Source organism: Chelonia mydas, chromosome 11, assembly GCF_015237465.2.
Source record: "Chelonia mydas isolate rCheMyd1 chromosome 11, rCheMyd1.pri.v2, whole genome shotgun sequence".
In the NCBI taxonomy this organism is placed as follows: Eukaryota; Metazoa; Chordata; order Testudines; family Cheloniidae; genus Chelonia; species Chelonia mydas.
Window position 1 is genome coordinate 17,082,492 of NC_051251.2, and position 22,904 is coordinate 17,105,395.

The 22,904-nt window shown below is 39.0% G+C and overlaps 1 protein-coding gene across 8 annotated transcripts in view; it reads right to left on the reverse strand.

The window, feature by feature from the left end:
* The window catches only part of NCKAP5 (NCK associated protein 5), a 588,725-nt gene that overhangs the window by 35,320 nt on the left and 530,501 nt on the right, over window positions 1-22,904 (reverse strand). For all 8 annotated transcript variants that reach the window (XM_043525276.1, XM_043525274.1, XM_043525277.1 and 5 more), the window contains 3 exons: window positions 8,135-8,449; window positions 4,609-4,748; window positions 2,444-2,573 (listed from right to left, as the gene is read on the reverse strand). In XM_043525276.1, coding sequence (XP_043381211.1) covers window positions 2,444-2,573; window positions 4,609-4,748; window positions 8,135-8,449 — 585 coding nt within the window. The remainder of the gene's footprint in view (window positions 1-2,443; window positions 2,574-4,608; window positions 4,749-8,134; window positions 8,450-22,904) is intronic.

Below are 22,904 nucleotides of genomic sequence, written 5' to 3' on the forward strand. Positions count from 1 at the left end.
GAACCTATGTTTGTGAGATCAGAATCAAGCTCTATTAACTTGTTAAAGATCATACAGGAGGTGGAAGTGCTAGGAATAGACCTCAGGACTCCCTACTCCTAGGCCTGAAACCCAGGTTAAAAAAAAAATGCAAAGAAATCTTCTGTAACATTGTGAGACAGCACAAGGGAAGGATGTTCGAGATTGGGCATTTGTTTCTCTACTGGCTCTTGCTGTCACACACATTTGAACGCTGCCTGACAGAAGTACGGTATATCCAGTACCTTTTGAAAAAACATCGTCTCCACTGCCTTCAACAGGGTTACACTGATGTAAAATCCAGTTGAGATCAAAATTAGGGTGGTCTGGTACTTGAGGTATGGGGCGAAGGCTCAGAATACCTGGGTTTAATTCCTAGTGTGCCACAGACTTCCTATGTGACTAGACAACTCATTAATAGCCTGATCCAAAGCCCATTGAAGCAATGAGCCATTCCATTGACATCAATGGGCTTTGCAGCAGACCTTTAGTCTCCTTGTGCTTCAGTTCCTTGCCTGTACAATGGGAATTAAAATACTCCCCTACCTCATGGAGTGTAGTGAGGATAAGTTCATTAATGTTTGTGAGGCTCTGAGGCAATACAGTAATGGGGCCATATAAGTATCTAGATCATCTCTGTGCCTCAGTTTGCTCATTTGTAAAACGGGGATACCACCTCACCCCCACACAGGTGTTGTGAGGCTAAATCAGTTAATGTCAGTCAGGTGTGTCGAGCTCTTTGGATGCAAGTTGCAATAGAAGCATAGCGTTATTACTTACCTGATCTCGTCAACTGTATTTAAAGTGACCAAGGCTGAAATGTTGATCCATAGGAGAAAAAACAACCACTCGCTATACCAACATTTTAGGATTTTTTTTTTGTTTGCCTCAATTGCAGACCAGAAGTTTTGCATCCATTTTGGTTCTCTCTGTCCCAACCCCAATGAACCAGCTATGTAAAAGTAACAGCTCACTAAGTAAAGTGGTGGTTTTAATTCACAGTAGATGTCACAAAATTTGAAGGCTGCTGTCATTTAATGCGCTTACACATGATAAAATCCTTTAAAACATTTGTTATGGATAAAGAAATCACTGCACATATGGCAACACCTATTTAAGAAAGTACGATTCTCTCCTGTTACAAAATCATTTTAGAAAAATATCACATGTCTCTTTGATTTAATCACTTGCAACATTTCATATATAACCAAAGATTAAAAAAATAGCAGCATGCCCTAAATAAAATAATCAACCTCCCACACTCTTGCTTCGGGTTGCCAACTCTCTGGCATTGTCCTGGACTCTCCAGGAATTAAAGATTAATCTTTAATTAAAGATTATATCATGTGATGAAAACTCCAGGAATATGTCCAACCAAAATTGGCAACCCTACTCTTGCTGCTGAAAAACACTCAAATGGATTATCCCTGCAAATGCCAAACATTCAGTCTAGCTCCTGGTAGACACTAATGGCACCTGGGTGTCTATCTGCAGTATCTATCTGCCTGTGGCATTTTTAGGCACTTATCACTGTAGTTTCTACTGTATGTGCTGGGTCAAGTTCACCCACTGTGCAAAGGGCTGGCATAAAGTCTATGCATCACTGAAGTCTCCCTTAAATTCTCATGAAATGCACAGGTCCTCAGGGCTTGAGTGGGTTCATTGGTGCACAGCTCTTGTGCTGGCCTTATACACTCCCTTGAATCATTCGTAGCAGGGAAGCCGAGGATGGAATGGGCCTGGACTTTCCCACTGCAGAGAGTCTTCTCCATAACACAGCTAACATACATTACAGGATGGTTTTCACTGTTGCTGCTGCTCATGAATTACCTATTCTGGTGTTCGAATACGGACAGCAATCTTCTGGACCACCAATCCAGCAGTCAGTTACCTCAGAATTTAGAAAAATTACCCCAAGGAATTCACTGTTGAGCTTTCATACTAGATTTCAATTCAGAGTCGATTCTTGTGACCTAATTTGATTCTCAGAAAAGTAGCAATATACACTGGGAAGGCTGACAGACCCTTGAATGGAGCCGTGTGAACAGTACCACTGTCATAAGACAGTTAGAAAGCTATGGCCATGGCTCATTGGGTTATTTTAACCTACTACTATACTATGTAATTAAAAAAAAAAGTTATCTTTATAATCACCTTTTTATTGCTGCAATAATGCAGCTAAAGACTTTTTAGTTCACCATGGGGATTTATGAATAAAAGCCTTAGAGTTATGCCCATAGTGGCAAGAATGGTGTTCCAGAAAACAATGATGCGGATATGTAATAAAATTATACATAATGGGAAATTATATCCGAAGAAAGATAGAGTTAAAAAGTGGAAATAATCCCACAATGAAAGACACAATCAGCGGCTGTCAGGATGGAGATGGGAACTATACATTACCATGTATTACATTTTCAGTTACCTTGTTTGTTCTTTGTTAGATCTCCTAACTCTTCCCCTGCGGTTCCAAAGTCACTTGTTTCATAGTCTGGCTCCGGCTCAGCGTCACTACTGCTGCTAGCAGAGTAAGTGCACGCTCGCAGTGCCTTGTCCTGCACCGGTAATAACAGCACAATGAGAATGACTCATACACTAGGGCAGAATATTTTATTAGGGTATAAAACATTTTGCATTCATCAAAGAAAACCTCGGATTTACTAATGGAACTACAGCAATTATCATTCAGCATCTAATGATAAGTTTGACAGTATGGGAAATAGCCACTGGTTATTGTCCAGATATGTCCCAGGAGTTAGTCCTGCTTATACTGGGCCAGATTCTGCAACTTTATTCACCTTGTGTAGTACCATACTCCTCACTTAGTCCCACGGGTTTAAACAGGACTCCGTGAGCGAATAACAGCTTAACATTAGTAAGAGTGGGAGAATCCAGCCTCTTTCCCTCTGTAAAACTACTTTAAGGTTGCACACTTTCCTCAGGTAATATTTATTTATTTGCATTTATAAAGTACCCTTCATATACAATTTTCAAGCCTCTCAAGTATTTCTAAGATAGCATGTAGGGCATTCACACAACAGATGATGTGTAGGGCTGTGTAAAGGTTTTATCAACACTTGGTTGGAATGACTAGCATAAAACACTCATGGCTTTACCATCTGTGAGCAATTCAGCCATTTTAATGTGATGCCCCCCTTCCTATCTTTTGGCAGAGTGGTAGGGAAGCAATAAACTCCACAACTGGCTCCTTCTCCTCTGGACTCCATGGGGAGGGGCATAGACAAATTCATCCCTTCCTCTGGAAGTGAAGATCCCTAGTAAAGAGCAGCCCTGGTCCTGATACCCTACTCCATGGAAGCGCTGAAGATTTAGGAGTTCAGTGGCAGCAGAAAGGAGAGGGGAGGAAGTAACATCTGATATTCAGAATAGGGTGGTATTTGTACTTGGTGTTCAGATTATCAACCAGATAGCAAGGTCCACAAGTACAATTATCACCTGGACCCACTTTTAAACTTTTTTTTAATATGAGAAATTCTTACAGCAGTTTTGGAGACGCTGGTTTTTCCCCTTGTATTCCTCAATTCATCAGAGATTTAAAATGACAGCTGCTTATTGGGTAAGAGGCATATTCCAACAACAGGAGTATGGGAGCGAGAGGCAGCAGTACTCTAATCAGGATCTGCCACAGACTTGCCAATGTGACATTGGGCAAGCCACTTAACTTATCTGTGTGCACCATGGAGAACAAGAGTCTGGGCCAACTTTATAAGGGAACAGCCCTGCACCAGTTTTAAAAAAAGCATAAAACAAAAAGATTAGCATAAATTACAGCATAAGCAACGTAAAGATCTTAGCTCACAATAGTGTGAGGCTTATGTGCTAGCTGTAGATCAGTTTCCTTGTTAAACCACCCCCTTTCTTGAGGAGGTTATTTTTTAAATCACCCTATGTATCCTATATCTCAAGGGTTCCCATTTGCTAACCTGCTGCACCTGTTCTTCCAGCAGGGCTTGACTCATCTGGCACTTCTAATCATTCATAGCCCTCCAACCATCAACAGTAGCTTTTACACAGGCGTATGCATTTGCCTATTTGTCCTTTTCATTGTTTTCACGGAAGGATTGAAAGAGAGACAGATCATTGTAGGGATTACCAAAATGACACAAACCAAAAGAAGATTATTTTACCTTTTACACTAAAATTATATTACATCCACTCACACATAACACACCAACAGCAAAACCTAGATCAGGAAAGAACTGTATCTCCAAAGGGAAAAAACAAGAAAAAGCCCAAATCTCTTGTAAAGAAAGACCATCAGGTAACCGCAACTCAATTTCCTCATCTATAGAATGCCTGGAGATAATAATATTTAAGTAATTAATGTCTGTAAAGCATGAGACAAAGTACCAAGCATACCTGTGGGCACTGTATTATTAATAAATAATAACATACCTTTTGTCAATGAATGTTATCCAGTAATCACAAATAATTATGCATTAGATTGTTAATTATTCTTTTCATTAAAGTTAGGACATTTAGCAATTTTGACTCTTTACAGTGAAGTATGGTCTTTAGACTAAATATATATGCTAGTTACACCACTGGCATTTTTCTTTCAATTTATACCTTTGTTTTTTTAGTGGCTTTCTTGCTGCTCCAGTCTGGAAGAATCTTCTTGTTTTCCACATTTTTTTCAGTATGCTCTAATGAAACAGAAGTCACCAGAACTTGTTCATGCCCACTTTGCTTTGGAGGGTTAATTATTCCTGAATTCAGAAAGAGATTATGCAATTTATGGATCTCATCATCATCACACTAACAACAGCGTTTGCTTGTGTTTAGGAGTAATCCAGTGTTCAGTTATGGGTTGATTCTGATACTTCTTTTCACGTCAAAGAATCCCATTCTTCAATGGAACGACTTGTATAGTAAGGTGCTGTTCAACATAAGGGGGGCAGAATCTTGCCCAAAGCACTTCCCAAGGCACAATTTAAAATCAGTCTTTGACTCTTAAAATGTAAACTCTTTGCAAATGAGAAACAAAAGGTTAAAAATGATTTTTAGGAAGCAGTTAGAAAAGCTGTACTGTTATTTTATATTCTGGTGGAGAGAAACATAGCAAACTCAGTTTGTTGACAAAGACATAAATAGGAAATTATATCTTACTCCAGAAATGTTTTAGATCAAATAGTTCTATTTATTTACTACATGTATGTTGTGTAAAACCAAAATCTAAGAAAATAAACAGTGCTTTGTAGAATAAAATGAAAGTTGTGTTTTTGGTGAAGTAGGGTAAAGAAGAAGGGTCAGATGAAAATATTCCAGGAAAGAATGAGTTGACCTCACAATCTGATGTATTCTACTTTTTTTGCATCTCTTCATGACAATTTAATTAAGATACAAACCTTACAAGATTGGTGCAGTGAATATTACGATTAAAATCAGTGCAATCTTACTGCTACCAACTTCTTATGAAGCAATTCAATGCTTGCAGTTTCTATTCAATTTGTTATAATGACAGTGTTTAATCATGGAGTCTACTCTATAGCACACTGCTGAATTGAGGTCACACATGTGGCTATTCAAGCATGTAGCATATAATCTATAACTAAGATTTCTCTTCTGAATCTCTTAGCTGTGCCATTAATTAACAATACATTTCTTTTGAAAATAATATGTATTAATATATATTTTATTTAGCTTTGATTCAAAACCTGCAGGGGAGTTTGAAATAAAGGCCACAATATGTGTTTGTACTCTAATATACTGTACTGGGAATATGGCTAAATCAACCACATTCCAGTATGTTTAATTAAAAACCTTCTCATATACATTCTGATGAAACACCAGTCTTAGGTTCAATTTAAATAACAGCAATTTGGCAAAACATACTTTGGTGGCCTTACCCTAAATTTAAACCTGATGTCTAGCCCTGCATGACCATTACATGGGATTTCTTGTATGAGGGCAATGTGGTACAGAGTCATGCAAGTTAAATAAATCAGTGTCATTTTTTTAGTTGCAATAAATATTCTACCTTGACAAAGTGTTAGCAAAAAATTTCAGCCTGTAGATTTTTTGCTGGTTTTTTAATAGCTCTCTTTTTAGAAAGTAAACTCTTTGGGGCAGGGACTGTCTCTTAGTATGTGTTTATATGTGTTAATCTAAGGCTAGATCCACAAAGGGATTTAAACATTTAATTGTCACTTTGGGCACCTAAACCCAAAATGTAGATCCCTCAATGCTGTAGCTCAAAGGCTACCTAACCATGTAGAAGCCCACATTTCCACTGGAAAGACCCCATGGCACCTACACTTCTGCTGGTGAGCATGCACAAAGCTGCCTAACTCCTGACACCCTCACCTAGCTCCTACCTAAACTGCAGTGGGATCCTCAAACTAGATGTTCCCCCGCCTAGCTCACCTGCAGAGCCCGATCAAGTGGGCATTCTCAGAGGATACCTACTAACACAGAAGAAAGTGGTAGTGTAGCCCAGTGGCTAAAGCACTTACCTGGGATGTGGTCATTGGAATAGGGGCTTGGACCAGACTTTCCCACATCCCAGGTGAGTGCACTAACCACTGGGCTACAGAGTCACTCTCTCACACTCACTCTCTCTGGCCCAATGAATGTTTAAAAATTTCATACAAAGTGGAACAGCTTCAACAGGAGAGATTTAAAGCTGCAACCAGAATACTATGTAGCCCAGTGGTTAGGATAGTCACATAAGAAGTGGGAGACCTGGATTCAAGTCCTTTCTCCAAATCGGGCAGGACGGATTTGAAGCTGCACCTCCCATTGGGCTATAAGCTACACAAGGGGTGGAATAGCTGCCCCCATTTTTTTGAGAGAAAGGGCTGAGCTGATTTAGGTGCCAGAAGAGATTTCATGGCTGTGAATCCCAAGTGAAGGGAGGTGGCAGACTCCGTTGGAGAGGTGGAGCTCAGGCCGCACCCCTGTCCTTGGCACTAGCTTAGGCAGTTCCCTGCTCAGTGACTCCCATTCTTAGGCACCTAACTCTACTCATGCACTGTACAGTGAGCCTGGGTCTCCAGCTCAGGGCTGTGGATTCCACTGTGCATCAAGGAGCCTAAACATTAGACGTCTATCTGCCCTTTGTGGATCTAAGTGCACAGTTTTTAACAGCAAAGACCACCAATCCTAATAGCGGCTTTGGGGCATTCCCATAATACAAAGAATACATAATATCGAAGTAGGAACAATTAAAATTTGTACACCACCCAAAGCAGTTTAATTTATTGTGTTATTTGCAATATTTCCCATTTTAAGTACAGAAATTACTCCATGATAAAGATAAATGCTGTGGTGTAATTAACATCCATTTTTTTTACTGGCACTTTTACTTTTAGGCCACAAGCCTGCAAACACGCATACACACACATACCTTTACACACTGGCAGTCCCATTGAACTCAGTGGGACTATATTCAATTCAGTTTGTATATATAAAGATACTCATGTGTGTGTTTGCTGGATTGGGGCCTTAGCATACGTCTTTCATTCCTTTGTGAGCGCTTGTTTTATATGTGATAGTTAATGCACATTCTGCTGATCCATCAAAATAAGTGTTTTTTACTACTGTCTATACATACATTTGTACAGTGCAGTAACATATCAAAAGACTTATGTTTACAGTTGAGGCAAAATATTCATTGGTATAGAATTTATGCACCGAGTCCAAATTACTTTGTATTCCAAGTTCAGTTCTGAAAGCAAGTGTTTATGAATATGTCATTTTAACATTTAATATCACAATAAGGCCACTGACAGCAAATTGAGAGCCTGATCCTGAAAGTTGCTGAGCACATGCAACTCTTATTCAAATCAATGGGAATCAACAGTGTTCAGCATTTCTCAGGGCTGGCCCTACTTTTCTCTCAAATACTGTTTCTTGAGGAATGGATTTAATATTTTGCACAATTTTCTTTGAGATACAGATATGCATTATGAGCAACCAAATTTCCATTCGACTCACGTCACCAACTTGATAACCTTATATATTCACATAAGGAATCTTTTCTGCTACATGCTTAGCGTTCTCGTTATCTAACGTCATTATTACAGGGCTTCTGTTAATGGAAACAGACATTAGGGCAGAAAGAATCTAATTTCCAGTGTAACTGGCACTTTACCTGAGGAGACTGGTTTTGGAAGGCGACTTTGAAAAGGTTGTACAACTTTGGCAGTCATGGCAGGATCAGATGTTGAATGACTAATCATGCTTTCCACAGATTCTGGGCTCTTAGCTGTTGAAGGCACTTCTCGCTCAAGAGTTTTGGCTTTTATTGAAGGAGCTGAAGGAAGGGCTTGCTCAGGAGACATGAAGACTTCCGTTTCTAAAGTTGATTCTTGCTTAGAAACATATCGTCCAGTTGACCGGTTTCCTGAGTCTGGGAGAGGGAAGGTTCCTATCCCACTGTCCAATGTTCTCATCTGGCAGCAAGACTCTAAGATACAGGAAGATTGTGTGATGGGAGTGGAGCTAAAGGAATCACTAGTATTTAAAGACAGTGAAAGGGGCTATGGGGAAAGAGGGTATCTTGAAAGGAAGGTTTTAAGGAAAGAAAAACATTTCACATTTAGCAAGTGTCAGTTGCAATTGCAACTTCTAATATTTCACGTGAAACATCTTTTTCATTAAACTCAACAAAACATCACATTCAAATACAGTTAAACCACAACAAAAAGATAAAAGACAAGACATTCTAAGTTGCATGACTTAAACTCTTGTTATGACAATGGCTAAAAAGGCATGTACTAGAAACTAATTACTGCTCTTAATGGTTGATACGAATTTCTTTGAGCTACATTATATTTTAACAGTTTGGAGAGAATTCAGAGAAGACCATTCACATGATTAAAGGCTGGGGGTAGGCTTACAGGAAAAAGTAAAAGAATTAAGAGTGCAGTGCTCTCCTTCCCATGTGCAACATGTACAATAGGAGCTCGTTCTTCCGCGAGGAAGGAAAGGGGTGCGAATGTGCCACTGCCAGAAGTCATACCACCAATTCTTGCAGATGACCAAGATCTACAGGGTTACCTGGAGATATCAGCCTCTGAGGGTTCCCCCACAGGCCTCCCATAGCAATGACAAGACAGCTCACATCCCTGCCTTCTTACACTTTGGCTCAGCTGATGTTATCTTGTCACACATGCCCTATGCACTGTTTATTCAAATTGCAGAGGAGCAGTTACTGCTGATCAGGGAAGCAAGTGTTTTAGTTGGTAAATTCCTGACAGGGGGACATGACTCAAAGCTTCACACCAAATCCCTCCCCCTGCGTCTTCTCAAATGAGTGGTGTTCGGCTCCACCATAGCAGCCATGGAGTGGAGATAGGGATGCAACTGTGGCTCCCCTACGTGGTGGATGGGATGCAGCTGCATAATCCTATCCCTCCCTCTCTATTCACTCACATAGTCTTCCCCTCTGACATACCTAGCTTGGCCAAACAATCCTGAGAGGGTATTATGGCAATTGACCTATATTTTAAGAGTGTAAATAACAAGGAGGAAGCTTTAGGACTAATGGCTTGAAACTAAGCAAAATTTAGGTTAAATATCTGGAAACATATCCTGACAGCAAGATCTATCAGGCTGTTGCAGATACTCCCCAAAGAAGTGGTGGAAATCCCATAGCTTGAGCAATTTAAAACCAGACTGGAAGAGGGACTTGAGAGTATATGGTAGCAAGCAATTGTGCCCTGGTAGGACACACAGAATGACTTAATAGATCTTCTCCATCTCTGTTTTCTATGCTCCTATGTACTGATCTTTTTATGATATTCCTATTTGCTATTTAACACCATCATAGTTAGCAGTGCTCTGTCAAGTCATGTTCTGTTATTTTTCCTCTGCAGCATTTCTAATATTTGAAAACATTTCTCCCTTACACATTTTGCCTGTCTGCTTCTGAAATAATGGCTGTTTTCACTTAATATTTTTATCTTAACTTGATATTGGTATAAGAACTTATCTTCGCCTCCCTTCCACCCCCCAAAAAATTGTTAGGTGGCTATTTATTTTTTCAGTTTCTTGTCAGAGAAGTAGTAGTTTTATCTATCTATCTCAGGTACTTATATGCCTGCTAATTACTGTAGTATATGAGTGCATCACAGTCTTGAATGCATTTATCCTCAGAACACCACTGTGAAGAAAGGAAGTATCATTATCCCCACTTTACAGATGGGGATTTGAGGCACAGAGAGAGACTTAGGACTTGTCTACACTTAAAATGCTGCAGCGGAGTAGCTACACCTCTGTAGTGCTTCAGTGAAGATGCTATATATGCAGACTGAAGGGGTTTTCCCATTGGTGTAGGTGCTCCACCCCTCTGAAAGGAGGTAGCTAGGTTGAAGCGAGAATTATCCTGTCGACCTAGCACTGTCAACACTGGGGTTAGGTCGTTTTAACTGCATTGTTCAGGGGTGTGGATCTTTCACACCCATCTGCAACGTAGTTATACTGACCTCTTTTCCTAGTGCAGACCAGGCCTTAGTGACTTGCCCAAAATCAAACAGGAAGCCTGTGACAAGGCAGGCAAGAGCCTTAACAATTGATCCATCCTTCCTCTTTTTTAGTTTTAATTGCTCTGGTTTTTTTTTAAAGCCACAATAACATAGCTACTTAGAATTCTGTGGATTGTTCCTATCAGATTGTAACAGTGTTCAAGTAAGTTACATTCAATGAGTCAGTCCTGGTAACATGCTACATGGACTAGCAGGGGTTAGAAACCCCATGGATAATAAGCAGACATCATTTACTGACAGGTCTCCTACCAACGAAAGAAAAACAGGAGTGAAGAAGCGATTTCGATTAATTTCTACTTAGCTGGAAGGATGGTGACTGATGTGGGGATCTTAGTTTGGAGAGGTATAGATCAGATAACGATGGAAAGAATTCCAGGGCTTCAGCAAAGACATGGGATAAACTAGGAGGGATAAAAAGAAGACCATATTTTGGACCCTAAATATCTTAACAGCATGCCTTTTATGGTCTGCAGTGTTATTATCGGGCCTGATCCTGCATTCCAATTTCACTGGAAATTCTGCAAAAGAAGAGCTTGTAAGATCAAGCACACATCTTGTAACTCTTTTCCATTTACAGCCATTCTTTTCCATCACGTTGTTTTAAAAATATTCTATATTAGAAACAACAGTCAGTCCTTCCTAATTACAGCACACCGATGTCTGGTACTGGACTCAGATCAAACAACGGATGCTGATCATGCAAAAAAGTAGCAGTGGCCTTCAACACAGGAAAATTGGAAGTGAAAGACTATCAACTCTTTTTGGAATAGCTTCAAGAAAGAACACATCTAGTGCCAGAGAATCCCTCTTCCTCATGACTCATCTTTACAAATCCTAGGAAACCTAACATCCATGAAAGATAGAGCTCATAATCAAGATAAATGACTAGTAAGGACTGTGCTGATTGCCAAAAAATGATTCTTGAAAAGTGGAAGTCCCCAACTGTTTCTAAAATAATTGATTAGATGAGAGAGTGACCTGGGAGCACAAAGTAAGTCTCACTTAATAAACATAAATACTTTTAACCAAAATAAAATCTTCTGTAGAATGCTGTATCTGGCTAACCATCTTTGTAAAAGGAAAAGATGCTATGTTGTAAAACAGATTTTCAAAGGAGCTCAGTGCCAGGCTTTTAGTGCAGAGCACCCACCACAGGATCTTGGTTTTCAAAAGGGCTCAGTATTCAGAAGCTCCCACTGTGACACTGGTGGCGAGATTTTCCAAAAAGATGTGAACCCAACAAGCTATAATCTGTCCCTAGATCTAAACACAATGAACATCACAACTTCCTATGTAGTGTGCTAACTTTTCAATGTGCATTAGTGCTTTATACCTGAAAGCTTATTTTATTAATACAAATAAACTATTGTTCATAGATGTGTGGGTTTTTTCCCCGAAGAATGATTTGCATTATTAAGTGAATGAGTATTAAGTATTCCTGTGTGCTGGATTTTAACTTCTATGAGGCAACTGCCAAATCAAAGTATGTGGAACACTCATCAGGGATGGCTCCCAAGCCAAACTGCTTAAGCCCAAATATGACTCCTTTAGGTTCTCTTAGCCCTGTACTGGGGTTTCAGTTGGAATACTTGCATTACTAAGTGCTGGCCAGTATGTGTAAGGTTGCATAATCAAACTCAAAGATATAAAATGACTCAGTAGAACATTAATGTGCCAAAAGGAGTCATATTTGAGCTTAATTGCTATGGTTAGGGAGTCTTCCCTGGCAAGTATGCCAAATTCCTTGGAGGGGAGGCGGTGGTGGTTTGTATTTTTTGCCTCAGGGAAGAGAGGCACTATTCCACAGGCATGACTTTGTTATAGTGATCACAGACTTACCATCTGCCATACTACTGACCAAATAGTCAAGAATCAGTCTCTGAAATACCGAAAGAATTTTTCCTTTGCCTGGAGTTGATTCTGCCTACAAAACAAAAGTCCCTATAACTCCTGTGCAGATGCGTTCTTCCAAACTGAAAGCAGAAATAGGCCCATGACTTTGAGACCTTTACAGGAGATCACAAACCTCCTCACCCCAGAAGGGGACCTTCTGACACCTTGTGACAGGCAACAAACAATACTATCTCCATATTTCCCTATGGATGGCACAACTTGGGGAATACCTCTGGGTTTAGCGAGGCTTCCTCCGACAAGCTGTTACTTCTACACAAGGCATTGGCCATTATGCTCTCTGATCTAAGAATTGACTGAACAGTTATGCATGTGTAGGAATTTCAGTCTAACTTCCACATTTTCATAGATAAGATGATCATCCAGTCTGGTCTGGATTCCCCTAGTCTGGTAAGGTAGACATCATGGTACTGTAGTCTGACAAACCTTGGACTTTAGTGTCCTGTGGTAACAGCATTGAGACCTCTCCAGACAAAAAGCAACTGCATGTTTTATAGTCTGAAATAGGTCTCTGAAAACTTAGCAAGATTTAAAGAGGGACTGGATGACTATATTGATAAACAAGAATATCTAGAGTTCTAATGTTAATGTTAATAGAAAAATTTTGTAAGGGATATAAAACATGCTTCAGGATTTACACCAATCTCTAGCTATTAAAATGAGACCTTCATGGGGGCAAATTATCCCACATCCACCTTCTATGGAGTCTTTTAACTTCCTCTGAAGCATCTGGTGCTGGCCACTGTCAGAGACAAATTACTGAAGTAGATGGATGTCGGGTTGGAGCCAGTCTGACAAGTCCTGTGTTCCTATGATATGCCCCGTTCACTGCTTACTTAAAAATCAGACGGTAGAATCCATGCATCTCCCTAAGTAAGGATTAGTCAGGGTAGGTTGGCAACCATGGACAAATATTTCATCTTGTTAGGACACCTCATCCTGGTATAGAAATGAGGCCTGGTGTAGGATACATTAAAATGATTAGATTTTTTCTCTTTAAAATACCAGCAACACATTCACAGAACTCATCACTGGCCAAATTCCTGGGTTGTTTTAAAATAATCACATTACATAAAAGGAGGGTTCTTACATAAGACACCTCTTGTTTCCGGTTTCAGATAATATGCAATTTGGGAAATCATTATTTGAAAAAAGAAGACAAGATGAACAGTACAACAAGAAACCCAGAGGGCCTGATGCTTCTGTCCTTTCTCAGGTTAAAATTCCACATTGATGTAAATAGGGGAGTTTAGCCCAAATAAGGACTCCTAAATGAAAAAAAATAAATAAAGCATGTACATGGAGGAGCCTCTTCACAAGGCTTGGCTTTGTCACTCTTATCCATACTGAATAGTACCTTACTCTGCAAGTACTGATTTCAATGAGGCTGCCTGCAAAGTAAAGTACTATTTAATGTGAGTAATGAGGCAAAATCAGGGCCTACATAACTTTGAGATTAGGTACAAAGAAGCACTCTTGGGTTGAGCTTCCACAAACCAGAGTTCAACCTTAGAGAGAGCGTGAATCTCTGAAAACAGGATTTTATAATGGAAGTGATGACATAGCCTTTCAGTACAGCTTCTTAGATGCACTGCTCCAATAATTTACAAAAATATTCTTATTCAGAAAAAAAAAAAGGCATTGGCAAGGTATTCTTTTCTTCTGGATACTTGGTAGAGCTTTCCAAAATACCTGATCTGTGAAAATGGTGGATCAAAGACTCACATTCCACTCATAAATTCTTACCAGATGTTTGGTTTATTGAGGAGTTAGCCAATAATCTGAACAGATCTCAATTATTCCTTAAATAGGAGTTTAATTCCAATTAATTAAAAATATTTGTAGGGTTTTTAAAATATAAAGCAGTGTAAGTTCTAAATATTGCCAGGTTTGGGGATGCATTTACATGCATGCATATATAATAATGATTAAATAATCCTTAGAGTGCCTTACATTTGAAATAAAATGAATGAGCCCCTGATCAGCAAAGCAATTAAGTACATAGCCATATTCAAAATAATGGGACTATTTATGTGCTTGAGGGCAAGTGTATGTTTGTGTGCTTGCTGGATAAACAAAATATATGTTTCTGGACATGTGTGCAGACAAGGAGTTATATCTCTCTATATCTCTCTAATTTTAGATTCCAGCATGCCCTAATCAAAGCATTGTCTTGTATTGACCTGTGCTAAGATTGACAGAGGATGGTCAAAAGTCAATCCCACTTCGCTAAACGTGTCAGGATTTCTGGAAACTTCGCTAATCACAACAGCTCTGAATCAGACGGCATCACAAGGTTAACACAAACATTTTTGCTGGTTACCTTAATGTAAACAAACAACATTACTTCTATTTCAAAGCACAGAATTCCTTTAACAGTTATAACTATAGAAGAACTAGGAAAAGTGTATACAATACTGGCTACCAGAGCTAATTTTAATGGCAAGTCATGTAGATTGTCACATTGGCTATCTAAACTTAAAAAATAACAAAATGTTTTTAGGGACATAGAGAATCTGCGTTCAAACAGTATATAGGTAGCTCTCAGTAAACCTGGCTTCCTGGGTAGTGTAACTACAACTACCATAGCCCACAGGGTCTTAATTTCTTTCATATTAATGGTTCGCTTTATGTAAAAAAGGTTACATTTACCCTTGAGTAGAGGGCACACACCACTAGAACTAGTGGGGAAAAAATCACACAGACATTTTTGAATTTTTGGCCAAAAACCCAAAAGTGTTTGGTGGAAATCCTTTGGTTTTTGGCTGAAATGTTTTGACAAGAAACCCAAAATTTTTCACAGAAAGCAGACACTTTTCACAATCAAATTCATTTAGTCAAAAACCTAAGTTACCACTGAAAAACAGTTTATGGAAAATTCTTGACCCATTCTGCTCACCACTTAGCCCTCAAAATAGTGTTTAAAGTGATACATAACTCTTGTGTGGGCTGTCTGCACAGGGGTGAATGACTGCACTGAAATGAAGGAGACATATTCAAACCACTAAAATGAAGCCCCCCCAAATATTCTGACAAGTACTCTTTCTTTGCATGAGAAATTCATCCTGTCTCTAAAAGTTACACTGGCATACGCAGCAGATGATATGATGTGGCTTTTGAGCCAGATATGAGCACAGCTAATTTTTTTGGTATTTTGAAACATGCCAGATTATTAATTATCACTCTTTCTTCTTTCATAATAATATCTCCAGTGTAAACAGATCTCTGCAAAACTGCTTTACCAGTTAATAAACATCTTTAAACTACATGTGGTATTGGCAAGAAGAATTTAAACTACAGATGGCAGAACAGATCTCTTTATTTGCACATCCTTCTCTTCATCTGCAGTGCTAACGTAACTACAAAAAAAATGTACATAATTCTGCCAAACTGATGTCAGTTTTCAAGCAGATTATTCCTTTTGGGCTTATACTACCATTGGATATAATTAGTCAAAGATGAATGCATCAGTTGTTTACTGTCTGGATTAGAAGCATGACCAATATGCACACCTGAAGAAGCTAAGCCTACTGTAGGTAAAAATCAGAGGAGAATTAGAGGTAACGATTTGTATGAACATGATTCTCTTCTCACTTACAGTAGTTTTACACTGATGTAATCCTATTAATTGCAATGGAGTTTTTCCTAATTTATACCAGGGGACATGAGAAGAATCAGGCCCTGTATCTTCAAACTGATTAATCTAAATATGAGTTTTGCCCAGACTCAGGGTTGCTCAAATCTGGGTTGCAGTTCAGATCCAATTATAATTAAAATTTTTCTATAAAACTATGTTGTGGTCCTTATTTGTCCTTCCCCACTTATCCAACCATGCCTCTTATTGTCTCACCCCTTCTCCTGCCTTTCTGCATTCCATCCAACTTCAATACCCTGACTGTACAATTCTCCCACAAATATCTGCATGCTCTTTCCTATGACACCCCTATCCATGGAACTTCCTGTTTGAGTGGAAATACCAGACCACTACCTTCTCTTCGTTCACCCACCTCTCCAAAGACACACTTCTGCCTACAACAATAAGTCAGACACATTTATTTGTAATATTGATAGCAAGTAATAATAATAATCTTCTGCTCTACCATATTGTATGCTGACTTTTACCATATACTGTTATTCCTGTCCATCTTCCCTCTCCCATTTTGTTATCCCTCTTCTTGCATTATGACAAGACAGATTGTAAGCTTTTTGGGGCAGGGATCATGGGTGAAATCCTTGTCCCTATTCAAATCAACAGAAGTTTTGTTAGGATTTCATCACATGTATTCTCATTTGTGATTTACCTAGGGCATTTTTGGGCAATGTCAATTATTTTTAAGAACAAAAGTTGTAAAAACAAAATTATTTATGGACACTTGCACTTGTTCCTTATCTTTCCCAAAACATTAGTTGTTCCTCCAATTTGTTATAATTATTTACTGGGAAAAGATTTACATTTTATCCAAGAAAATTAGACATTAGGATAACAAGTTTGATATGCCTTAACAGGAATAGTAGGGCCTTTAATTGATGTGAGGTGAAAATTCTAGCTCTGTGTGTAAGACTCATTGTGAATTTTTAACAAAATTGAATTGCACCTACAGGATGTGAACAGGGTCAGGGTAGAAATGGGTTTGTTTTGGAAGGAATCAGACTCCTCCTTTTTGACTATACATAACTTTGGCTGTACATTCTCACCTGCCAATCAGCATTAATGATTTGCAAGTGTGCTTAGGCACTCCCAACTGATGAATAATAGATGAAGAGAAGGTGAAATCCTCAAATCAAATGTACAGGATGAATCCAAGTTAAGCAAAAGAAATGATAAATTATTGCTGTAGCAATGCAGAAGTGTGGCTATTCCTGATGCTTCCATAGTTCAAATGTGTAGTACCGCAGCCTGAGAAAGGATAGTCAGTGTATGTAGGTACTAAACTGGGACTCAGGAGATTGGGGCTCAGCCACAGGCTTTGTATGTTACCTTGGGCTAGTCACTTAGGCCAGGAATTTTAAGGGATTTAGTCACTTAAAGATGCACATAGGCGCCTAGTGGGACTTTCAAAAGCACCTGGGCCTCTAACTTCCATTGAAATCAATGCGACATGGGCACTAGGTGCTTTTGAAAATCCACTAGGCACCTAACTGTATATTTAGGTGCCTAAATACCTTTAAAAATCTGTTCTATAAAGAGCCTGAGACTTAGGAACCTAAGTCACTTTTGAAAATGAGACTTAGGCATGGCAACGCCAAGTGGAGCAATGCCTCAATACCTTTACAATCTGGGACTTAATTTTTCTGGCTCAGATTTCTAAAGCTATTTAGGCCCCTAACTCTCATTGAGTTCTGTGCCATTGGTTTCAATGGGAGTTAGGCCCCTAAACACCTTAAAAAAAATCTTGCCCTTTGTGCCTCAGTTCTCCATCTTAAAAATGAGACTATCAATACTCCCCTACTTCCCAAGAGAGTTGTCAGAATAAAGCCATTCACGTTTAGCACTCAGATACAATAGTGATGGGGCCATATCTACATAGATAAACAGAGCGCCACAGACAAAGAGGCTATGAACTGAATCCTAGCAAATGTTTTCTGGTTTTACTCACATTCAGTTCACATTGAACTGTGACCAGTTCAAACCTCAGTCTCAACCCTAGTACCACTGAGGGTGGAAGCCAGAGTTCACTGACTGGTATTGCTGAAGTCTTAGTCTAGGATAAACCAGGAAACTTGACTGAACAGGTTGGGAGCCACTGATAACATGCTCTTGCAGGAACCTCGTGTAACTGGCGCGTGGTCTCATTCACGTTAGGAGAGCCTCCTTAATTTTTCTGCTAGTGAACAGACAAGAGCAGTGACAGAGCTCTGAGTCCATACATTTTGTCTCAGGCACTATGAAGTCATTTATAAAAGATGTGCACAAGAAGCTCTGCATACTGCAAATGCAAAAGAGAATGTACTATATTTATTTTAGTAACATCACCGATTTGTTTTTAATAGCACAAAACAGTGCTAAAATAAAAGCTATATAAATATTAAATGAGGCTTTAAATAATTTATTAGTTATGCCCAGAGGGTGATTTTACTTAACCGTAATGTAATAACTAGTTATATATATATACACACACACACACGTGCAACTAAATGGCTTTATTTCCCAATTAATGTAGTGAAAACCTGTTAACAGACTTTTCTGGGTGACTTTCAGTTGAGCTATAATCTTTCTTATTTCAGCACACAAGTTCAGCTCCTCCAGACCAGATGATATTCTAATCACTGTATCTGAAAGCTAACTGTGTGTAAACAGAAAGCAGCAGTTGGTGACAAATTGTCATGATCTAAAGCCAGAACAATGAATACTGATTTCTTTCAGAAAGTGTTTTCCCCATAACAAATGTCTGTAATATAAATGCTAGGTGGTGTTTCAAAAACATCGTTAACATGAGTGGTTGGGAACAGCATACTGTAACACTCTGCCTGCTAGAGGCTGGAGAGAGACAAATAATTAATGAAAAATAAATTTGATTTTTTCTGTTTATGAATGGTCCTCAGATTGTGAAATTCTCAGATATATTCAATATTCAAAGCGACGCATGAATTTCTTTAGTGAATATTTCATGCTCGTGGAGATTACTGTTGAAATTGTGCTATGCTGATTAAAGTCAATGAAAAGACAGCTACTGATTTCAATAGGCTTTGGACAGGCTTGAATGAGTTATGTAACTAACTGGTAAGAATGTGAATTTTGAATTACATATTAAAATAAAAAATAAAAAAATAAAAATTTGAAATTCATTTTTTGCACTTCAAGCATATTTCAGCATTCAAGATTAAAATTTGTTTTTCATGAACATTCATGCTCCTAAAACCCATTTCACCATTTGTACAAACAGAACAGAAAATCAGTGTGTGCACAAGTGAAGTGAATTGGAAAAAAACCCGAACAAACATCCATAGAAAATGTTTTGTAATATTCCCTCTGCTCCACTACAGACATGTGAAGTAGTGTTAATGAGAAATGCATGACCAAAGCTCCATACAGAGAGACGAAGATGTGTCCGTCCACAAGTGGTTTTAACCAAAATATGTACTAACCAAAAGCAATAATCTCTAAAGTGAAAAGTCTAAAATATAAGGAAATCATATTTATATGGAGAATAATGTCTTATACTACCCCAACTAATTGGGATAAGTACTGTATTCTCTATATGCATGATATAAAGTAGGATAAATCGGGCCAGATCTTAAGCTGATGTAAATCAATATAGCTCCAGTGACTTCTGAACTATGGCTCTGGGCCAATGTGTTTAAATGGTATTTTAAATCCTGAAGAATAGTAGATTTTAAGTATCCAGAATACTAATCAGGGTATTACCTGCATATAACTGTAGGAAACATCAGGTTTTCTATCATTCCAATTACATAATTTAGTACTTCCAGGTGGATAAATGTAATGACAAAAAATAAAATGAACAGCAAATCATTGTGACTAACACGGAAATGTTGATCCAAGATATTAAAATTCTCCACAGAAAGGAGAGCTAAACGGTATACCATAGCGTTGCTGCAGGAGACTTGGCAATTATGAACTGTTATGTGTATTATCCGTTTGAAGTAGGAATAAATTATTTGTCTTTGCCAGACTGTGAAGAAGGTAAGTTGACATAAATTAGGAGACACAAATTCATGCTAGTTTCTTATTCACAATAAAAGATTCTCCACCATCTTCAAATGTACACATAAAATTACATTCCATTATTGCAGACTCCTTCATACCATCACTTCAGAAATACTTTTCAGAAGACACTCAATAACCAAACAATAGTTAATGGCCTAGGCAGCACACAGTATCTGCACACACGATTTCTAAAGGCTCTGAAAATTGCATGTGGATTCCAAGGATGGGAACACTCACATGGACAGGGGAGTCATGGATAGGCAGAGATCCCTTGTACATTGGTCACATGCATGACAGAGAGGGAGATAAAGGAGATTTTGGAGACAGGAAGAAAGGGGGAAATACAGGGGATACTGGCTGGGTGAGAATATAAGACACTTGGGGGTGGAGGGAATGGGGTGAGGGAATGAAGAGCAACAGGCACTGAGATAATATTAAACCTGTTCTGGGATGGATCTGAGAGGGAGGAAAAAAAACTACAGAGAGACCACTGGAATCCACCAACTGTCTGCACACCCATCCCTTTTGCGTGGCATATTTTGCACTGCTGCTTGGCACATAATTAGCATATGTTATTATTAGCATATGGAACATGACAGTTCCCCACCTGTCTGCATAGCCAAAAAATCCTGTGCCTGTAGACTGAGTGGTGCAGAGATTTTGAAAAGTGCCCTCTCATGGGGGAACACAGAGCTACAGTGCAAAGGAATTGGCAGGGACAGTAGTTGCTTTTGTAGTATAGTAGCAGGTGAAGGTACTAGTCTGAATGGCTTCTTCCTGTAATTAGTTCTGTCCTGTCTGTAAATCTGTGCATTAGTCCATAGGGTTACCCTTTCGTACTACGCCAAATGACTGAGAAAGCATGAGGCACCTTGCCACATCATCTAGAACGTATGTAGGTCTGGTAGGCTTTGATGTTGCAAGAGGTAAATAGTTTATTTTTAACATTTATTAATATTCAAGCTGCTGAGGTACAGTGGCCGAGTAGGCTGCAAATGTGGCTGATAAGCTGTAGCCCCATTACAAAGTCTCAGTTCAGCGAGCACTCACATTAAAACCTGTGTACAAACTCACAATGGTTGGGTTCTTGTAAGGCTTAATTGTCAACCTGTGTGTGCCCTTAGGGCTTTTGAAAACAGGTTTCATTCTGGGTGTGCAAATAAGTACATGACTACAGGTACCACTGTTCACATATAAATGACTCATTGAACATGTGACCCCTTACCATTTCTCACATCAGACATAACACCTTCAGAGTACAGATTCCAAATACATCAGAAACAGATTGGAAATTGATTCAGTGCTACCAGTGTTGTTACAGCCAGTAACCTAGCGCTCTCTCATCTGTAGAGACTTTTAGGTATTCTATCGCCTTACTAGAGTGCTGAAGGGGAAGATAAAGCAAATATCATTCCTTTATCTGATCATGTGTAAAATGAATCAGCCAACCACTGTCTGTGATAAGATGATTGCTAAATGATTCTTCTCAAATTCTATCAATGGACTGACGAAAAAAATTAAGACAGACATTGATAAGTTACTTTCTCAGGCCTGGAGGTTTCATGACAAGAGAGGATTTCTTTAGACCCCAACACACACCTCAGCAGAGGAGTCCCAGGATCTTCCCCAAATCTGAACAACTTCTGAATGACTGTACCTATTCCTAACCACATTTTAATTTCAATCACCTTTCTTTACTAAATGGACAGCCTCAATTTGTTCACTGTCATTTGTTTTGTTATGTGATTTCATTTTATCTTGATAATTCATTATTGCCCTCACCTAATCCGCCCACAGTTTTTCAGGACTCTCTAAAGTAAATGTATTTACTCAAATATGTCAGGCGTAATGGGCATATTACAGGATGACATGTGTCAGACTTAATACATAGACCACATTAATTGAGTTTGTTTCCATCATGTCTATCTTCATATTCTCAGAATGGAAAAACATGAAACCAGACAGTTACAACTTACTTAATATCAACATAACAAACTACCCAGCTGTGGCATTTTTAAAAATGGTGAGTGTTGTAATGTTAATTAATGATTTGCTTGGTGGGAAAAGAGAATAGTGGGATAATTTCATGCATATTTACTAATTATGACAGAGAGACCTTGATAGTACCGTTAGGTATGAGGATGGAATAACACTAGAAAGGAAAGCATATTTCCCAGCCTACCTACAAAATGATCCATATTCGGTTCTGGGAATTTGCCTTACTGCTGAAGACACTTAAAGACCTACAAGCCATGAAAAAGCAGCCTCCAGTGACTTAAAGGGCTCAGTTGGGAAAATGGGCTGAGCAGGAGCTATTCTTGGGAACCTGCTCAGTATATATTAGGTTTCAGGGCAATGTGAGCAGGAAACCAACTAGGTTCACTGATGCAGGCAGCTGATGAGAAATGATCTGAGGACTTACGCTTCTCTTGCTGGATAAGAAGGATCCATGGGAGGAGCAGTTCTGAATAGGGGCTTTACAGAGATGCAGTTGGAATGTCAAGAGACTGAATTGGAGAGTTAGACTGTTTGTTTTTAAAGGCCTAGATTCCAGAAGGAAACCTAGCATCTGGAACAAAGGCACATTGACAAGAAGCAGCAGAAACAGTATCTATGGAGCCACATAAAATGTATGCTCAAACCCATGGTCTGATCAAGAGTAAAGAGCAGGTTTGGGGTTCTTTTGATGAGAGTGAAGGTGGGATTTGACAGACAATTTGGGGCAGGGAAGGTGATGGGAGGAATAGGGAGGGAGAAAATTGATCCCTCCTACCGCCCACATCTGGTTATTACAT